This window comes from Scyliorhinus canicula, chromosome 2 (genome assembly GCF_902713615.1).
Source record: "Scyliorhinus canicula chromosome 2, sScyCan1.1, whole genome shotgun sequence".
Taxonomy (NCBI): domain Eukaryota; kingdom Metazoa; phylum Chordata; class Chondrichthyes; order Carcharhiniformes; family Scyliorhinidae; genus Scyliorhinus; species Scyliorhinus canicula.
Genome location: NC_052147.1, coordinates 116,485,908 through 116,507,049, shown reverse-complemented (window position 1 = coordinate 116,507,049; position 21,142 = coordinate 116,485,908). Strand labels below are relative to the sequence as shown.

Here is a 21,142-nt window from a genome sequence, read left to right as displayed (position 1 = left end):
TACAGGAGAACAATTCGACTTGGGATTCAGTGCTCCCATTCGCACTAATGTTCATAAGAAACACTGTTTCATCATCTACAGGTTTCACCCCACGCACACTCATGACCGGACGCCCTATGAAAGGATCAGAATTCCTTTTAGGACTCGACATGACCAGCCCAGAAGTGACGGCCCTCACACACAAGAAAGCAGTTAAACAATTAGTTGAGACTGTAAGGTCGGCTCAGCTAGCAGCCGCAGTAAAATTGGGTAAAAGGCGGAAACAGAGCAAGGCCTGTTTCAACAAAAATGTCCACCCCACAGAGTTTCAGGTTGGGCAACAGATTATGTTATCTGTTTATAACCCCAGCACATTTTTGGCTCCAAAATTTTCCGGCCCGTACTCAATTTCGGACAAAATCAGCCCCTCGGTTTATAGGATAAAGTACCCCAACGGTAAAACTGCGTGGTTCCACATTAACCAGCTAAAGGCTTATGGAACACAGTCAAACCACTCGCACCATGTCCTGCTAGACGCAACAGAACACCTCGCTCCGCCCACAAGAGACACATTTCCACCCTCCCCTTCACAGACCAGTTCCTCATCGGACTCGACCTCGACTCCGCCCACCGACTCCAGACCACGCCCCGGAACGCCCACAAGCTGCCACAGCAGAGACAGTGACAGTGATTGTGAGACTGGGGACAGCCACAGCACTCCACCCTACAGCCCCCACTTCAGCGACTATGACCCCGACTCCAGTGACCCCATGGAGATCACTTACATTAAAAATCCTGACCCACGCCCAAACCCACCACCCAACACCGACGACCCGACAACGCTCCTTCAATTTTAGACCCCACGATTTGGCACAGGGACAATTCTTGGCGACTTGTCCGCAATGACGAGAGTGACCCCCGGTCACACAATGCGAAAATTGCATGCCTGATCCATACAAGGGTATGGGATCCGGGAGAAGAGGATGACTTGATGTCTGACTCCCGACACGTCAACCCCTTTGCAACCCTGTTCGTAGAGAATGATGAGAAGTGAGGTGTCCAGATGATGTAAAAAGAGGAACCGCTTGAGAGAAGCGCTGTCCTTTCTGATGGAACCTGCACGTATGTTTGTTTGTATGTTTGTTAAATGTTTAATTTGGAGATTGGCCACTTACTTTTCAGCTGAAAAGCTTGTGACCACCTCACATGCAAGTTAGTTTGTCCGCCGATATCTCTGAGAACTTCACTCAGTTGAAATGTCCTCTGCTGAACTGACAATGTTCACAACTTGTCTTCTGTTTACAGATGTTGGAGCATCTTGGCTCCTCCCCTTTTTTTTAGGTGCCCCTCTATTCTGGGAATAGAGGCTGCAATTCCACTACGACTACATTCTTGCCCGTTCATTTCAGGTCGCTCAGGCAGTGGAGAAACGGCATTGAGGACCCGCCCTGTCTGAGAACCACCCCTTTGGTCAGCTAAGCTCGGGTACAGCACAGCACGCCCTACCCGGGGATCCCATACAACTCTTACCCGTCGCGGCCCATACGCAACTCATTAGACCTTTCGTTTCTAAAACTTGGTTTCATTTTGTTTAAGGAAGCCCTTCGGCCGCCACTCCATATGCAATTTACATCCAAGAACATTTTGGGATGGTAAATTTCAACATTCTGCGAGAAGCTCGCACTGGTTTAAGATAAGTATATGTCTGGTCCTAAATCCGCTTTTTGCAAAAAGAAAATGAGGGAGTCGCATGGAGGTGACCATCATAAAGGGAAAATTGGAACAAGAGGACAGATATACTTAAAGTCAAGATATTAAGCTGAACACTAACAGATAATATGTTTGATCCCTTTAGCTTTCGGACGTTCGGGAAAGGAACCGAAGCAACAGCACAGCAAGATCCCAGAAGAGAAGAGAAGAGAAGATGAAGAGCACTCGAATTGCTATGTTTCTAGCTATTGTGGCATCTGTGTGGTTGCGCGTGGACGCGGACTCCCTTTCCCACAGTACAACGTTTGCTAACTTCTCCCAAACCCAGACCACCCCCTGCCCAGTCAATGGTAACAGTACCCCGACCTGGTGTACGAAATTTCTGACATGGTACGCCTTGTCATATGTAATAGAATCACTTTTGGTGATTGCAGTCCTATGTATCATAGTCCAGACCCTCAGGATGAGGAAATGGAGAAGGAGAGCCCACCGCTCGCGGACCTCAACAATGTACAGAGTACAATCCCCTATTTTCGGATTCCACCAATCCCCCCAACCCCTTGATGTATAATAAAGGATTTAATTTTGATACGATCTGTAAATAAAGATTATTGCGGATGTATTACAATGTTCTGCGCTCGACTGCCGAGTCAGAAAATGAAATGTAAAGATGCTGTTGTATGAATGAGTAAGGGTTTAGAATCTTATAGAATGTTTTAAATGTGAGATGAGAGTAGTTTATTGAGATAGTTAGAGGTTCCCGATTCAAATTGGTAATGCATGTCCCCTTTGACATAGCGCCAATCAGAAATTGTTAGTTAAATTTTTTTTTTGCCATAATTGAGGAAAGAATAGAAGTCATGGAACTCGCTGAGGTCAGGGGACCCAAAGACACCGTAGTTAGGTGATCCTTCATGATTTCTCATGAGGATCACAAGGAGGGAGTGTAGCCACCCAAGTTGGCCATTCCCTAAATACAAAATGGAGGAACGCAAAGCATATAGGATAAAATGGACAATGTTTGCAGCACCAGCAGGCTGCACCAAGCAGGTGTGGATTCTGTCTGCTAAGAAAGCAGACAGCACCAAAACGAACATTCTGCATACTAATGAGGCAATCTCCGAGATAGTTAGCATGTTAATGGAACGATTCCAGAGACAATGGACACAAATGGGGAAGTAACTGCCACATTGTAAAGGATACCAGACACCCAGGCACCAGCAGGGTTCGAAAACAAAGAGCCTGAAAGCCCGCCCAGTAGCTAAGGAACAGCCTCAGTATTGGGGGGGGTTCAAACATATCGATTGGGAAGAGACCCAATCGATTCTGAGCAGGTAAGGGAGTCCGCCCAAAGGGGCGCGAATCCCTGGGACCTATAAAAGACAGGTCCCACACATGGTTCATTCTTCTTGTCCAGCCCTCCTCTCTCCTTGACCAGCCCTCCCTTGTGGACCATCACCTCGACCAGCTTTTGCCAAGAAGACCTTGAAGGAGAGGGAGAGAGGTTTGGGACAGCAGCCGCCAGCAAGTAAGTGTCTCACAACGATCGCTACCAGAGACAGACACTCCTGGCCCCTTTTAACCTATACCAACCTGAAGTCTGCAGACCAGAGCAAAGCAAGAGGCCTTGTTCCCTGACCCGGCAGTTCCTTCGAGATAAGTATTAGTTTATTTAGCGGTAGGAATAGTTTAATCCTTTTAGCGTGTGCATGGGTAGTTATTCTAATTGTATTATAATAAACTCAGTTGTTTGAACTTACTAATTGGTCTAAGTAACGAAACAGAACCAAATTGAGTGTCAAGCACACTCACCCAGAACGAGCAACAATATGTACACCCCTCCCAGTTCCCCCCCCCCCACAAACAGATGCCGATTTGTGTGCTAAAAACAATATTGCCAATTGTACAGAGCTGCTGTTGTTGAGTTAGCACATAATACCCTAACAGTTATTTTATTCTTTCATTGTTGTTTGTTTTGTTTTTTGTGCGTGTTCCCTTCTCTTCTATGTATATATACATGTATTCTAGCTTGTGTACATAACGGTAAATATACTTTATTCAAAAACCCAATAAAAAACATTTATAAAAAAAGAAATGAATAGGGAGTTGGGAATTTTGTCTGTCTCCAGGAGGAAGTCCCGCCTTATAGCAGCCTATTGGAGGGCAGCGGCTCTGCGCCACAGCAGGATCGGTGGCCACTGCTGGTGGTCAATTACTAGGGGGCATAGGTTTGAGGTGCAAGGGGCAAGGTTTAGAGGAAAGGTACGAGGCAAGTTTTTTACACAGAGGCTATTGGGTGCCTGGAACTCGCTACTGGAGGAGGTGGTGGAAGCAGGGACGATAGTGACGTTTAAGGGGCATCTTGACAAAAAAATGAAGGGATACGGACCCCGGAAGTGTAGAAGATTTTAGTTTAGACGGGCAGCATGGTCGGCGCAGGCTTGGAGGGCCGAAGGACCTGTTCCTGTGCTGTACCTTTCTTTGTTCTGCCAGTACTGCAGGAGTCCCGAGAGGGCGAGGAACCATCGATGCCTCCAAACGCAGGTAAGGCCGGGTCTCACTGGGGCCAGGGTAGCAGGAACCATTAGAGGGTTAGGAGGCATGCAGCACAGGTAGAGTAAACTGGGAAGACAAACCGTGGGAGGAGGTTGCAATTGGCACAGGGGGAGTTAGGGAAAGATCACCCACACCCTCTTTCACTGATCCGCTGGGCTACATGTTGAGTGCAGGCCTCTCCTGCTGCCCATTACAGAAGTGGCACAGGATGAGTACCATAACTGGGCATTAACTGCCCAATTAAGGGCCTCAATTGGGCCACAGGTGGGTGGCCCATCCAACATCTTCCATGCTCCAATTGTGGTTGGGGCAAATGGTCCAGTGATGAGTATGCCGCCAATGGCACTGTGCCCAAAATTTACAAATTCACCTGCCTGTTTCCTGCCTGCAGGAGGTCTATCAAGTTCGGCCTAATCATATCAACTATGCCCCGAAACAAAACAGAGAGAGAAGGTATATTAATATCAATAGAAAATTTGAACCTGTAGTCATGCATGTTTTATTTAATACCTCTCAGTATAATGGGAATGTAGTTCTCACCAGAGACTATGATTAAATTGAGAAATCATGTAATAATTTCAACCTAGGTTAAGCTTAAAACTGTTTCCGGATTTGACCCTTAACCCTGAGTCTGGCATTTCTGTTCAAGGTCCAATATTTCCATGTGCGATATCGCACCGACCAGTCACTAAAGCTAAGGCAAAGTACGGCAGATGCTGGAAATTTGATATGGAACAGAAAATGCTGGGGACACTCAATAGGTCAGGCTGCATCTGTGGAGGTAGGAACAGAGAGTGAATGTTTTAAGTTGTCATTAGTGGTGATCCTGTTTGCCAGGCTGCAGGTCCTTGGCGATTATTTGCCGAACCACGGTAGGCCCCAAGTCTACCTCAGTCTGAACAGGTATCGAACCCCATGTTGTTGGTGTTAATCTAACCCACGTGCTGGTCACCATCACCAGAACACACATATTGGCGCTACATCACTTTAACAGCAGTTTGCTTCAGTGTACTCTGCTGGTAAAAGGATAGAACGAAACCTAGTCAGCTACTGATATTTATTACAGACAGTCCTTTTTACAGACACACACACCACCGACTAATGACGTAAAACAAATAATTTTGAAAACCTCACCACTGACAGAATGGCAGTGTGAAACTGTAAGAAATGTACAGAACTGGGCTAATTTTCAATTTTACCATCAGGCCTTTATTTTAAAATAAAGGAGTTATGATTAAATTTAACATCCATAGCTTTTCCACTTCTCTGACTTTTTGGTGAATATTTTTGTTTCAGATAATTGCTGGTATTAGCCTGAATGACGGTGGAATTAATATTCACCGTTGTAACAATCCACTGAAGCACATTATGTTAATTGCTGTTTCACCTCTTAATGCTAATCCAGCTCCTTCACAGTCCTTCAAACAGGACAATGATTTGCTACCAAAAGAGACAAGTCAAAAATAGCATTTAATTGCTGCGTTTCAGATCTGCAAACATACTAAATCAAATGCGATGTCTAAATTTAGCCTTTGAGTCAATAGCCATTCATAATTATGATGCTCATTCTAAGCAAACAAGAAACCAGAAGGAGAGCTATCATTAGACACGGCCAACAAAATGCTAGGAATCTGAAGCCACAATCAAAAGAGACAGCATGCAGTTTTTAAAAAATCAAGATAGCAGATTGACAAAGGAAGAAGAAAAATGGTCCAAGTCAAAAAATCTAAGATCTTTTAGTTAAAGGGAACTGCTTATCTCTGTCAAAATGCATGAGGGACAACTGCATCCCAAGGTTATCATAAACGTCATCCATGCAGAAACTCTCGGTTCTGTGAAAAGCCACAAGAGAACCTTCTCCAACGACGCCATCTGTTCCTGACAGTCTATTAAGTGCTTTCTCAGTAGTCAGTAACTGGACAGGTTATGCAGGTTTTCTTAAAAGGTGCCATGCCTCACAAACATCATTTTTCACTGTCAAGGTGGTCTAATTGGGTGATTGTAGGTGATTTCAGATAACCACCCCAACCTTCTGTGGACAGATGGAACTGCAACAAGCACATTAAGAGATGAAAGTATCTGGCATTGACGTCAATTCCTATTTATTATTGTTTTTCCCAATTAACTTTGCCCTTTCCCTGTGGACAGACTCTACGCAGTTTCCAGGAATATCAACACCTCTACAAGATTTCTGACTCCAACAACAATGTGCAATTATATAGTGCGTCTCACACAGGAAATATCCCAAGCTGCATTGTCGAATTAGGTGACCAAAGAATATGATGGTCATTGTGGGAGAGTGAGGAAAGCACAAACCTTGTCAGCAAAGAGGTTTTCGAAGATGGAAAGGAAGCAGAGACAGAGGGGCTTCAGGATGAATTCCAAAGAGTAGGCCCCCCCCCCCCCCCTAATTCACAATGCACCTGCATCCGAACCCTGGCACTGCCAGCCTGGCACTCTGGCAGTGTCCCTGGAACCTTGGCAGTGCCACCTGGGCATCCTGGCAGTACCAGTTTGGCACTGCCAGGGTTGGCACTGCCAGGGTGCCAGGCTGGCAGTGCCTAGATGCAAGGTGGAATTCTAGAGTAACACCCTGCCCTGTACCTGCCCATCCAGGGGTATCCAATGGTCTGCGAGAACCCTCTGAGGTGCCATTACAACGGGTCCACGTTTCTGTGGACCAGTACTAAACAGCACCCTGGCAAGGTCTCGTGGGGGCAACGATTGAGTCCCAGACGCCAGGTGAATCCAGCGTAAGGGCATTTTAATAAGCCATTAAGCTCATTTCAATATGCAGATCTGGATTTCGTCCTCGCTGGAGCAAGTTGGGTGATTTACAAACGGCCCGGTGTCTGACCCGAAGCCTGATTTGGGGCTCTTGCACAATATACCCATTTGAAGCTGTGTCCCCAGTGTCTTGATATGCTCTAGATGTAGCATAAGCAGCTTCCTTGTGGTGCACTTGACAAAAGAAGGTTCAGACGTGGAGATAACTTCAACACGTTTATTAAACTATTTACACTTCTATTACTCAGGTTCGACACTACTGTTAATCCTTCTATAGCTACCCAGACTGACTAACCAGTCTGCTACAATCCACATGGTGGGAGTGATATTGAATTAACCCTGTGTCTCTACTCACTGACTGTCTCCACTGGAAAGAGGCAGATCATGTGTTCTGTGTCCTTTATATATGAGTTGGTGTAATGCCCCCCTGTGGTGGTGTCACCTTAGTGTGTATCGTGAATGCGCAATGGTCGTGTCCTACTTAACTGATCTATTGGTTGAGTGTCTGTGTGTCATGTCTCTGGTGCTCCGTCTAGTGTCTAGCTAGTCTACATGTATTTACATTAACCCCTTGTGTATTTACAGTGATGCACATCACCACACCCAGAGCAATAGCCTGGGCCTTTGGATACCTAGTCCAGTGACATTGCCACATGCCACCAACTCCCCATTATGAGGGATCATCTGAATTATTCCTATTACATCTGGAGCGGGATGTATCGGCCATGTCCGCCCAAAGACAGCAAATTCCCGCCCAAGGTCAGCAGGCCTATACATGGTCCCCGTCCGTGGCGACCTTGCAGCGGGCAGCTGAAAAATCCCACCACTGACCTTGCAAAATCATGCAAACTTACAACAAAGAAGGCCTTGGTTAATCACACCAGTGATGCATCTTTTAAAGAGCAGCAATGTTTAGTCTCACATCGCTGCATTCTGTCTATGAGCTTGTACGACCATCATCCTCGAAAACCTGCCCAACTCTCCTTACAAATGATTCCAGCAGCACAGTGGTGCAGTGGTTTGCACTGCTTTCTCACAGCGCTAAGGAGCCAGGTTCAATCCCCGCCCCAGGTCACTATCCATGTGGAGTTTGCACATTCTGTGTGGGTCTCACTCTCACCCCCCCCCCCCCCCCCCCCCCCCCCCCACCACCTCCCCTCCACACACACGCCCAAAGAAATTGGGTACTCCAATTTTATTTTTTAAAATGATTCCTGACACTACATATTAAGTGTCCAGACCCCGTTAACTCTCTGGAGTAAATTAATTCCCTATTTAGATATTGCTAATGGTTTTGAAACTATGTCCACTGATTACTGAGCCATTTGCCAAAAGAAATAATCTTTCTCTATCTACTGCATCAAAGCCTCTCCTGGTCTTCAAAGCCCTGATTAACTAACGTCTTAACATCACTATTCCAAGGAGAACATTCCTAACTAGAGCTGGGCTCTAACCAATTATTTATAAAGTTCCAGCTTGATCTCTCTGCTTTTATATTCAAATCACCTGATCAGTTTACCCTGTTTGGCCTATTTGGGAGGTACCAAGGTCTCTGGTCATCACAAATTGTGCCATTTGTACGATCATTTTCTTCCACCTTTTCTTTTCTTCCTCCTTCGAAAGGGCAGTGATCACTTCACGCTGCTCCTCTTTGAACTCCAATTGCTGTGCCCTCTGCACATTTTGCCATCCTATCTTTCTCATTCTAGAGGCTACAACTATCCTCATCACATTCTATTGTTTTTTTTTGCAAGTTTTGCGTCTTCCGTAAACTTTATAATTCCTAAACTGAATCGAGGCTTGTTTATAAAAGTTTTTTAAAAAAGAGTAATGGAACCCTTGAGAAACACAACTGCGAACTATCTGCCAATCCAAAAAACATCCAGCCACAATCACCCTCCACAGTCACTGAGCCAATAGGAACGCCATTACATTCAATAATCAAATTGCCACCAGTGGGATCATTGTTAATCTCTTGGTTGTGGATTGAGTTTAAAAAAAGGTACAATGGGTCAGAAAAGTATCAAGCACACATTTGTGTTGGGTTGTAGCGTGGATGGATAATGGAAAAAAGAAAATAAGAGAAAAATACATAAAGCAAGTTTTCCTACATGCTGTAGTGATATTTATGCAAATAATTGCATAATTATGGGGCAGCGCGGTAGCATGGTGGTTAGCATAAATGCTTCACAGCTCCAGGGTCCCAGGTTCGATTCCCGGCTGGGTCACTGTCTGTGCGGAGTCTGCACGTCCTCCCCGTGTGTGCGTGGGTTTCCTCCGGGTGCTCCGGTTTCCTCCCACAGTCCAAAGATGTGCGGGTTAGGTGGATTGGCTATGCTAAATTGCCCGTAGTGTCCTAAAAAGTAAGGTTAAGGGGGGGTGTTCTTGGGTTACGGGTATAGGGTGGATACGTGGGTTTGAGTGGGGTGATCATTGCTTGGCACAACATCGAGGGCCGAAGGGCCTGTCCTGTGCTGTACTGTTCTATGTTCTAATTGTTTTCTTTTGTTCTTTAAGTTATTTTTGTCTGCTTTACCCCACCCTTTCCTAGATCCTCATACAACACACTCTGGTTGTGAGGGCGAGTCAATAATCTCCCACCAATGTTACTTCAGAAGGAACACCACTAGAATCTACTTGGACTTGTTTCTCTATGGGGGATTATACTTTCCTACGGGGCAGCGCCTGGCACCTGCTCAGTATTTCTGAGAACAGAGCTGCCAAGAAACTCAATTAACCTTTTGTGTTTACAAAAACATCATGCCAAGGTTCTGTTCCTGGAAGTGTGTCTATCTGGAAAACAGGTTGGAACAGAGCTGTGGGTGACACAGTGGTTAGCACTTATGTTTCACAGCACCAGGGACCCAGGTTCAATTCTGGCCTTGGGTGACTGTGTGGGGTTTGTACTTTTTCCCCCTGTCTGCGTGGGTTTCCTCCGGGTGCTCCGGTTTCCCACCACAGTCCAAAGGTGAGCAGGTTAGATGGGTTGGCCATGCTAAATTGCCCCTTAGTTGCTCAAGATGTGCAGGTTAGGTGGACTTATGGTAATAGGGTGGGGCAATGGGCCGAGGTAGGGTGCTCTTTAGGAGGGTTGGTTCAGACTCGCTGGGCTGAATGGCCTCATCTGCACTGTAGGGATTCTATTCTATGATAACATCAACTACAATGTCCCACATGCATGCATGACACTTCTTTATTTGTTATAGTTGCCTAATTCTTATGTACTAGACTAGTCAACGCAAAGGACATGAGTCTAAAACCAAACATGGCAAGGTCGTGAAACTGAATTCAGTCGATATGGTCGTTCATGAGCTGGCATTAGGGAATAACCAAGAAAGCAGCTGGAGTGTTCAACAAAAAAGACAATTCATTCACTCATCATAGAGACATATGCCATAGAAGGAGGTGACTTGATCTATCATGACTGTACTGGGCCACTGAAAGAGCTTTCCACATAGTTTCAGTCCCTTGCTCTGTCCCCATAGCTCTACAGATCTGTTTCAAATGCTTATCCAATTTGAAGGGTGATCATCAAATCTGTTCCCATCGCCCCTTCAGGTTGTTCGTTCCGAGGGCAGCACGGTGGAACAGTGGGTTAGCCCTGCTGCCTCACGGCGCCAATGTCCCAGGTTCGATCCCGGCTCTGGGTCACTGTCCATGTGGAGTTTGCACATTCTCCCCGTGTTTGCGTGGGTTTCGCCCCCACAACCCAAAGATGTGTAGGGTAGGTGGATTGAACACGCTAAATTGCCCCTTAATTGGAAAAAATGAATTGGGTACTCTAAATTTAAAAACTAAAGGTTGCTCATTCCAGGCCAGAACTTACTCGGTACCTGAAAATAATTCTCAGCTCCATTCCGCTTCTTTTTCCAATTCCCTGAAGTCTACTTCTGTGTGACCAACCCCTCTCCTTGGTTATTCTATATCTAAAAAATTTAACACAGAGATGGGAAATTGCCAACCCTTGCCAAGTCTGGCCTATCTGTGGCTCCAGCCCCACACTATTATTGATTGTTATTGCCCTCAAGTTAAATTGGGATTGACAGTGCCATCCACACCCCAAGAACAAATTTCAAAAACCTTCAAGGAGGTTAACCAACAACGGTATTGATGTGACCATCAATTCACTAGACACACGATTGGAAGTAAACTGTGGTTTTAATAGTCTTACAACTAAGCCAGCCTGCGACCAGAGGAACTGAGAGCAGGCTTACGGCTGCAGTACTTTATACTTCCGGTTAGTGGGAGGAGCCATGGTCGGAGCCATGGGCGGAGCCAAGGGTGGAGCCCAGTACAAACTCCTCATCTCCCCCTATGGGCAGAGCCACACAACGGCTCTCATACAGAGCCCACAAGGACACAATACAATGCAAGGCAATACAGTGTGAATTGCGATGCATATAATTCACCACAGGTATTGCCAGAGTGACTAATCTCTACACAGCGTGAATCACTTTCAAAGAAATGGAGTGGGATTCTCCATTACCTGATGCCAAAATACCGAAACGCAATTGTGCAGAGAATATGTTCCAACAACAAAATCGCGACGGGTGCCGTTTTGACACCAAATCGCAATTCAGAACGTACGTACAGTAAATACTGTTTGCATATCATTAGCAGTCCAACCCGGTATTCTCTGGGGGCCTCCGTAATTCTCCCCCTCTGATGGGTCGAGTTCCCAACGGCGCAGTTCATTTGTGCTTTTAAAAACCGTGAAACCAACGTCATGGCTGATGAAGGAGAGGGAGGAGGTAGGACACCGAAAAGAGCGACTGTGGGATGCCGGACCAGACACTGGCCGGGCTGGCTGGGGTGGGGGGAGGCCCTGCTAGGTCTGGGCTAGGGGGAGGGGTGTGAGGGGGTACAGACTGAGTGGCTGGGGTGACCCCCCAAAGAACTGGGTTGGTGTCCAGTCACGAACTGCGGCCTACAAGGCAGCCATCTTGCAGCGCTCCCCACTGACCACCCACTTTGGCTGTTGGTTCTGCAGAGGGACACCGGCCGTATGGGCACCCCCATCCCCTCATCCCCGCACCCCACCCTCCGCCACACCCCTCCCACCCACCACCGGCCCAGCCAGGGCAACGCCCACAATAGCCCCAGGGAGTCACGGTTCATAACCCTGGCGAAGGCAGTGCCAGCCAACAGTATCCCTGGCATCAGTGACGGGCGCCAGGGTCAGATGCCCCCACGGTGCCAGCCACCGAAACGGCCAGGGTTGCGAGGATGGGGGGACATGCGAGGTTGGAGCCCGCCATGCGTGGGTGGCGTGGCTCGCCGCCATCGCCAACATGCCCCGGGTCCAAGGGTTGATCGATGCTAAGCATGCCCCCCCTACGAGCTCCTGCAGATGACAGGCTGCTCTACACAAACTCGATGAACGTGTAGTTGGTTTGTGACCATTAGATGCGCATCATTCATCTCTGTGCCCGGTACCCGGGCAGTGTGCAAGATGCCTTCATCCTGGCACACTCAATGGTTCCTGACATGTTCGACATGCCCCCCAAGCTGGGGGATTGGCTCCTGGGCGACAGGGTTATCCACTGGGGTCGTGGCTGATGACACCTATCCGGAGTCCACAGACCGACGTGGAGACCTGCTACAATATAGCATGCAAGCTGGTCATTCCATCACACAATCCATATAGCAAATAGGAGCTTGATAAAGTGGTGCTTCGGCCTCCTGAAGATGTGGTTCAGGTGCCTGGACCCCTCCATAGTGTACGATGCATGAGAGTGTCGCCCTATTATGGTGGCCTGTTGCATCCTCCACAACATCGCGCAGCAGAGGGGCGACGTGCTGGAGGAGGACGTGGAACACCAGTCCTCATCCAACGAGGAGGATGCGAGGGAGGGCGAGGATGGGCAGGATAAGGGGCTCAGGCAGGCACGGGGAGGCCGCATGACATGTGGGCCAGGTCCAAGGCGCACGTGGCGCTCTGATTGACTCCGGGTTCACCAACTGGGGGATGGGGGGCACTGGCCAGGGGAATGGACACCGCATCTCACCCCCTCACTACCCCGCCTCCCCGGCCATCCCCCGCCTGCAACACCCTCTGTGATACATACCTGCCGCACAATGGGTTGGAGTCCTGGGTTGGCAGTAACAGTGGGTCTGGTCCATGGGATGGAGGATAATGACAACCCGCTCTGCGATGAGCTCTGGAGCTCCACATCGTCTGACAACATCTGACTCCTGCCAACAGTTGTATTTCCCACCATCCACCTGGGTGATCCCTGCATGCCAGATGGCCATTCCATCACATGATCCTGAATTGATAGTGGTGGGGACAGTCGGGGGAGGGGGGCCCAAACACCCACAATGTCTTCCCATTCTCACCCCTCTATGGCCAGCCAAGATCAGCCCACCCCTCACACCCATCAGACTGAGCACCGAGACAGTAACAGTGTGAACAGGTGTTTAATGTGGACGAATATTTACAAATTTGTGCCTTAGCCCCTAGAACTAGACTGTGCCCTGCACCCGTGCCGACTTAACTGGTGTCTAACTTTCTGCCTTACGGGTGCTAATGCTACGCCTTGGTGGATCCCCAGACGGTACAGCAGGAGTAGAGACGGTCTGCTTTCATTCCCACCCTGCGACCTGGGTTGTCATTGGCGAGCGTCTTCTAGGGCGACCAGGCCTGGATGTGCCCGGCTGCTGCTCGGACTTCCCAGGTTCTACTCGCGTCCAAAGTGCTGTGGTGTTCTGGAACCTCCCCCGCGGGAGTCACCAGCACAGACTTCCATCATCTCCTCCTCTCTCGGGGAGCCCGATGACCCCCGGGATGCTCCACGGGACGGGGGTGCACGCGCACCTATCCCCTGAGGCTTCCCCGCCACCTGGCATTGCCAGACCTGGAGGTCCGCTCTGGTCTCGATCAGGGTATGCATGCTCGAGGCCATGGAACACAGGGAGTAGATCATCTCCGTCTGGGATTGTGGACCAGTGACAGTGCAACCACCTTCTGCGCCATGTCTGCCAGGCCTGGGCAATACCGGTGACAATTTCCAGGTGGCTCTGGCACATGGTCACCTGTACCGAAGGACTGTGTGGTGCTCACCATATAGTGTGCAGGAGCCTCTTCACTAACATGCCCAAACGAGGTGCGTGTCTCTGGGATAGTGGAGGGTGTTGGAAACAGTTGTGACGGGTGGTCAGTGTCATCCTCAGACTCGAGCTCCAGGGTTACGGGTGTGGTGGGACGGGGTTGGTGCCATGGCCACAGTGCTGCCTTCTCACCCTGGCCGCCCTGCGTAGGTTGTGCAGCTTTTTGCAGCACTGCTGGCTGGTCCGGACGACGTTGCCCACGGTGCTGACCGCCTCTACCATCTGCTCCCAGGCACGGCTAACAGTGGCAGCTGGCAGCCTCCTTTCCGATCTGGGGTACATGGTTATTCTCCTCTCCTCCACGGTGTCCAGGATGGTCTCAAGCTCTACATCCGCGAAGCATGGGCTGCTCATTTTCTGCCATCTTGTTGGCTGGGATGGTGTGTGGGGATTGAAGTGTGTATATACAGCTGCAGCTTGTCAGCCTCCTAAGTGTGAATTGCGAAACCGACGGATCCGGCACCATTTCGTGTTAGAATCGATTGTGTCCCACATGGCGCCGGTGTGAGCCCATTAACAGGCACTAAATCAGTCCAGGTGCGGCGCCAGCTTTGCCGTCATGAAAGTCCACGAATTCTGCGCTGACAAACACACTCAGTCTCAGAAACGGAGAATCCAGCCCAGGATGTTATTCATGTCAACTGCATCCAACTTTCATTGATTTGGAGAATGTGTTTGATCAGATGTTGCACTAAAGATCAATCGGCATATTGCAAACAGTTAGAATTGATCAGAAATAAATTACATGTATTTGGAATCTTCACTGGGAAAAATATACAGCGGTCCGAATTGATGATGAACTGAGAAAATGGATACTGTTTTTAATATAAATTCAGAGTACCCAATTATTTTTTTTTCCAATTAAGGGGCAATTTAGCGTGGCCAATGCACCTAACCTGCACATTTTTGGGTTGTGGGGGTGAAACCCACACAGACATGTGGAGAATGTGCAAACTCCACACGGACAATGACCCAGGGCCAGGATTCGAACCCGGGGACTCAGCACCGTAGTCCCAGTGCTAACCACTGTGCCACATGCCGCCCCTCCAGGCCCAAAGATAAGTTGTGAGGAAAGGGTCCCAATCTTCTTGGGGGCGGGAACAGGTTGACAACAGTCACAGTACAAGGATCCAAGAGGAATATACGGTCCACCTCCAGTTCTTATTTCCAGCCGTCAATAAAGAAACAGGAGTTTACGCTCTGGGATCGACCAGATCACCCAGTTCAGTCCCAAAATGGCATACGCCAAATGGTAAATACCAAAAATTAATCTTAAGCGCAGCAGAGGACCATGATTTGCTTTTGGAATAGCCTGACAGCCTGGCTTAAAGAGACATTACACTTTACCCAGCAATAAGCTGGTTAGCGTCGCCAGAGAGGCATTAGTAACATGGATCATTGCTCGTCACTTTCAGTACTATACTGTCCCATTTCCATCTGAAGATTCAGTCGAAAAATCTCTTAACCTCTTCATCTAATTACAAGAATATAAACTCTCAAATAAGGGCTTTGTGTGAACGAGATCAATTTGTTTATGAAATCAGTGCCTGTGTGTGTTTGAAGTATAGGATGGCATGAGTAGCTGCTTTATTAATGAGTCACAGCCAGGTTCAGTGCCTCTTATTACCATTATTACATTGTTTGTTTCATGGAAACAAAGCACGTTTCCATTAATAGTACTCATGTTTCCCTTACAACTGAATTAATATTATTGTGTATTACCCAGGCTTAGATCTTATTTAATGCAGATCCGTACACAAGAGTCATCTAGTGATCCCTGATTAATAAAGCTTTGCTTTACCTTCCTTCCATCTACAACGTATGGCCATGTGGGCATAATGTTACAATCCCCATCGAGACCAATAACTTTTAAAAAGAAATTTGAACTTCCAGTCAATAGCTGAAAGAATGACAGATCTAAATTTTGGGTTTTTCGATCACCAAAAACACTTTTAACGAAGTAGTTTTTGCAAGCAACTTATACTTTAAACCATAAAAAGGAATACCTCCTTCCTATGCTCAGCCAACCAAGAAAAACACACTTCACAGGTATACTTCATGGTGCATTATGTAGCTAATCAATCTTCCCAGAATCAATCCAAAGTGATTCTTCGCTCCTGAAGGTGTCTTCCTGTTCTTTATTTTTCTTGGCCTGGTAACTTTCAATTTTAGTAGGGTCTTTCACCGTGAAGTTTTCTTTTCCCAGACATTCTCCCTCTAGCGCCAGCTAGGTAAATATTCCTGCTTCATTTTAACTACCCACGAATTTTGTCTTTTCAATCCAAGACACGAGATTCCACTTGTATTTCTGTGCGGCAAAATCAAAGAGACTTTTTTGGTCTCAAGCTGCTTCCACTCTCCCAGATCTAAGTAGATTCAAAACACTGCCCGTGATAGTATAGGAAAGATTGTAACCAGATCTGAATAATGGCTTCCTCAGCATCCTCCTCCATGGCAACGTGAATTACATAGGCCATGTATCTAGTTAGAAATGAGAATTAACTATCCTTGTGAGTCCAATTCTCTTTCATCTTGAAAATACATAGACAGTTTAAAGCACAACTGTTTATAGCCTGACAGTTTCAACATTTTTTTTGTTCATACAGCCACCATTGTTTCCAAGCATAAATACCTTGAATCTTCTTCCCAGTGGATCAATCTAATCCATTCTTTAATCTCTAACGATCAAATCACGCGGGCTTTCTGTCAGGCAGACTTCACACCGGGCATGACGGCCCCCTTCATTTTATCTTATTTTAAAGACACGACTGCAAATCATAATAATCTTATAAACCATAATTTTAACATTACGCCTGGCCCAGCTTTCTCCCCTTCTATCTACTCCATTGACAGATCCAGTTCTACTTTTTTGCTTTTCAAAGATTTTGTCCCCTACCTTCTCATATGTTGGGTAATGAGCCCACATAATAAAAAGGTTTTTTTGAAAATGCATATTATGCTATCCAACTATTAAAGATTTTGGAATCATACAATAGCCCAGGCCATTATTGTAGTAACATAAACCAAGTGTTTCCACTTACCGTACAATGATTCAGGTTCACATTATGCTAAAGTTCAGAAGCATTTTTATCATATTTTAGCTCAAACTCCATTGCAGCCAGCAAATGTAAAATCTTCCATGAATCTAGCAATCAATCGATAATTTTATTTTCAAAACATTTTTGTATTAAAAAAATTCTTTAATATTTTTACAAGTGTTAACTTGATGCAACTTTATAGATACCAGCTGAAAATAGGTTTGTCATTAAAAAAAAAACATTTTAACCAGTGTCTAACCCAGGACCTGTGAGAGACCCAATTCTAAATACCTGAAAATGGCTTTAAAAATTATACAGAACCATTTATTAGTCACATTGTTGCATGAAAGCCAGTTTTTTAGTAGACAAAGAAAAAGCATTTAAAGATTTTTAATTTATGCCTATTCGAGTCCTTGCCCTAAAAGAAACTTAATTTTAAGATCCTACTTGAAGACCCACAAACCATTAGCAGAAACTCACCATGGTGATGAAGTAGATCTGGGTGCATGAGCAGTTTTGTGTTTCTTAAACTAGCAAAAAAAATCCCAGAAACACAGTTTGCACAAACGGTGCCGCACCATCAATATCCACTCCCTCCACCACACTGTTAGCAGCGTGTACCATCTACAAAATGTACTGCAGCATATCTCAATCTGTAACCTCTGCCACCTAGAAAGGCAAAGGCAGCAAAAGCATGGGAACATCATCACCTCAACTTCCCCTCCAAGCCACACACCATCGTGACTCGGAAATCTATATTGCCATTCCTTCACTGTCGCTGGGTCTAAATCCTGGAACCTCCTCCCTAACAGCACTGTGGGTGTACCTACACCACATGGACTGCAACGGTTCAAAAGGACAGCTCACCACCACCTTCTCAAGGACAATTACGATGAACAATAAATGCTGGTCTAGCCAGTGAGGGCGAATACATCTTTTAAATGTAGCTTACTTTTAAAATGTACTTACTTTGTGTTTGTATCCCAAGAGAAGCGGATCAGTAAATGAATGCTATTACAATGAGCACACTTCAAAAAAAAGTGAAGTGGTTCAGAATGTTGTGAAAGGCACTTTACAAATGCAAACCTTTCTCTAACATTAAGGCAAAGGGAAAGACAAACTGAAATTGGATTCAAGAACTAAGAGAGACAGATGGTTGTATCAAGAGTGGTAACTCAGTGGGCACTGCAGTAAATCCAGGAGATTGCCACCAGTGGAAGCAAAGGTCTTGCCAAGATGCCAAATTCAGGATCAAACAGCATAGAACAGTGGCCCACCCTTTACCTTTGTTCAGTCGATTTCAAGTGAATTGCGCTGAAGAAATGCAACAGCGCAGAAACGCCAGATTATGGTGTTCTGCCATCACTTTCCTTGTCCAAAATCCTGAATATCTTTTCAAATGTTTCCCAATGCACCTGGCTTTTTATAGAGCTGCATTCTTCTTCATGATAATCCTCCACTGCACAAAACTAGACGGCACTTCCAGACATTGAACTTAGGTTTAAATCCAAGATGACTATTCAAAGAGCAGGGAGTTATTTCTGGCGTAATTCCAACATTATAACAACGACTACCCTTCAAAAGGTACTTAAATTAGCTTTAAACTGTTTTAGATTTTTCTGAGGTCCTATGAGGCAGCTTATCAATGAAAGCATTTTACACATGAACAATCCACTTCTGTTAATACCTGCATTCCTTTCTGCTATACTTGCTACTCAAATATATACAGTGTCCAGTCAGAGTTAAGTTTCAAGAATCTCACACTGAAGGTCTAACACTGAGGAACATAGAAAATGTAGAGAGTGTACATTCTGAATAAAACATGTTTTCAAACAGTGACTGCACTTCAAATAAAGGGAGGTAACGTGCGTTGAAAGGCTCTACATAAATGAAAGTCTTTCAATAGCATTGAAGCAGGAGGAAAAACGAACAGAATTGCATCGTCAAGAGTAACAGTGCCTTCCCACTGACTGTAAATGGAGAAATGTGTGTGATGGAGGGAAAGAGGGAGGAGGTTAAATCTAGCTGGCCTATGGGTGGGTTACTGTCCTGCGCCGTTTGGTGCTCAAACCTTGACATCTTCCCATTTTCACTGGGGAATCCTCTGGATTTACTGCAGTGCCCACCATGGTACAGTGGAGGCTCCTGATGCAACTGACAGTTTTTTCAATCCCAATAGGATGCATCCCACACACATCCTAAACCACGCAGGCACAGGGAAACAGCAGCAGGCAGTGTGCATCACAATAGAGCATCAGTCTTTGCATCCCATTCCAACAGCACCTGCAGACCACTCCATGGATTCAATGCTCCAAGATGTGCATTTGTGCAATAAATTGGCATTCCACAATCCACATAATGGATGCATTTTACTGGGGCGGTGGGGAGGGGGGGGGGGGGGAGAACTAACAGAATGATATTCCCAACGTGGAGTTTAAATAGCAGTAAATACTTGGTTAGTCCAGTCACTGTGCTACAGTCCAGGCACAATATGTGATGGATGTGCAGGATGCTGCTGGACTGTGTGTGTGTGTGTGTGAAACGTTATCAGCACTGGGGGGGGGGGGGGGGGGGGGGGAGTGCAGGGCAGCCACCACTTACCCAGGACGGAGCCGATGAAGATGAGGATTTGCACCGAGGTGGTGAAGTCCCGGTAGGTCCGCTCCTCCTGACCGCCCTGCTGCTGCTGCCCTCCCGCGGTGCTGTTGTGGCTCAGGTTGCTGAGCTCCGTGTCCCAGCCCGGGCGGGAGCTGGCGTTCTGCTCCATGCTACTTGCAGCCTCCCGTGTGTGGTATCCTCAACTTCACCCCCAGCCAAACATTGTGCGGGGGGGGGGGGGGGGGACCCCAGAAAAGACACCTTCGCCCACCCAAATCTTCACCCCTACTACCCCCCCCCCCCCCCTCTTTTATTGACTGGAGGAGGGATGAACAAATTCTAACAACGGCACATCTTCCTTCGCCCAGATCCCCCCCCCCCCCCCAAACTGGACACTGTACTAACCCAGAACAACCACTGCACACAGACAGGAACAAAATCCGTCAGAAACCGGTTGCCTGGTGACGGCAGTGTAACGGGAAAGAGAGAGAGAGGGGAGTCGGAAGGGGCGGGGGGGGGGGGGGCAGAGAGAGTTACTTTTCATTTGATCCCCTTTCTCCTTCTCCCTCTCCTGCTGCACCTTTCCCCACCTCCAGCCTTGCCGGGGGGACTCCCCTCCCTTCCTGCCCCCTTCTACCTGAGGGTGAGTTGTCCTCCCGATCTTCCCCCTCCGTTTCTACAGGGGTCCACCTGCTTGGCAGAACAGCCCTGAGCTATTTGACTGCATTACTAGATCAGGGCGTCATCAAAAAGCCCCCCCCCCCCCCCCCCCCACACACACACACACACACAACCACCCAGTTTGCCAGTCAGGCTGGATCTTCTGAAGGAAAAAAAAGCAAAACGCGGATAATTTAACAAAATCTGTGAGCAAAACAATGACATTTTCTTTCTGAGAGGGGCGCTGTCCACGCACAACTGACAGATAGGTTTTTATTTACAAAGCACAAGGCTGTTTAAAAACTCCATCACAGTGCCTCATCTCATTCTTTCGGCACTGTCAAGGTGAGAGGATGCATAATGCTGTTCAGACTCATAGAACATAGAACGATACAGCGCAGTACAGGCCCTTCGGCCCTTCGGCAAGCAACAGATTTTCTTTTCAAAGAATCGCCCCAGAAGCTTCATCCGAAAAATTTAGGGCGTGATTCTCCGCACTCACGACGGTGCGGAGAATAGCGGGGGTCGTAAATTTTTACGGCGACGCTGTTCCGACGCACTCCCGCTATTCTCCGAACCCCGCAAAATCTCGGAGTCGCCATTCTCGACAAACGCCTCCTTCACGCCCCCGACACGACCAGATTCGCCACTAATAGCCCCACCCCCGCTATTCACCGTCCCGGATGGGCCGAAGTCCCGACATC

General features: G+C 47.2%; 1 protein-coding gene across 3 annotated transcripts in view; it reads right to left on the bottom strand.

Annotated features, from left to right (window-relative positions):
- Nucleotides 1–20,431, bottom strand: part of gpr176 (G protein-coupled receptor 176) — a 90,495-nt gene extending 70,064 nt beyond the window's left edge. The window contains exon 1 of one of the 3 annotated variants that reach the window (XM_038785678.1): nucleotides 20,416–20,431. Coding sequence is in view for 1 of the 3 variants with exons in the window: in XM_038785661.1 (XP_038641589.1) it covers nucleotides 19,782–19,947 (166 nt within the window). In the remaining 2 variants the exon portion in view is untranslated. Of the gene's footprint in view, nucleotides 1–18,464; nucleotides 18,593–19,781; nucleotides 20,024–20,415 lie in introns of those variants that run through there. The other 2 variants (XM_038785661.1, XM_038785669.1) reach the window with 2 other exon arrangements.
- Nucleotides 20,432–21,142: the final 711 nt, after the last annotated feature.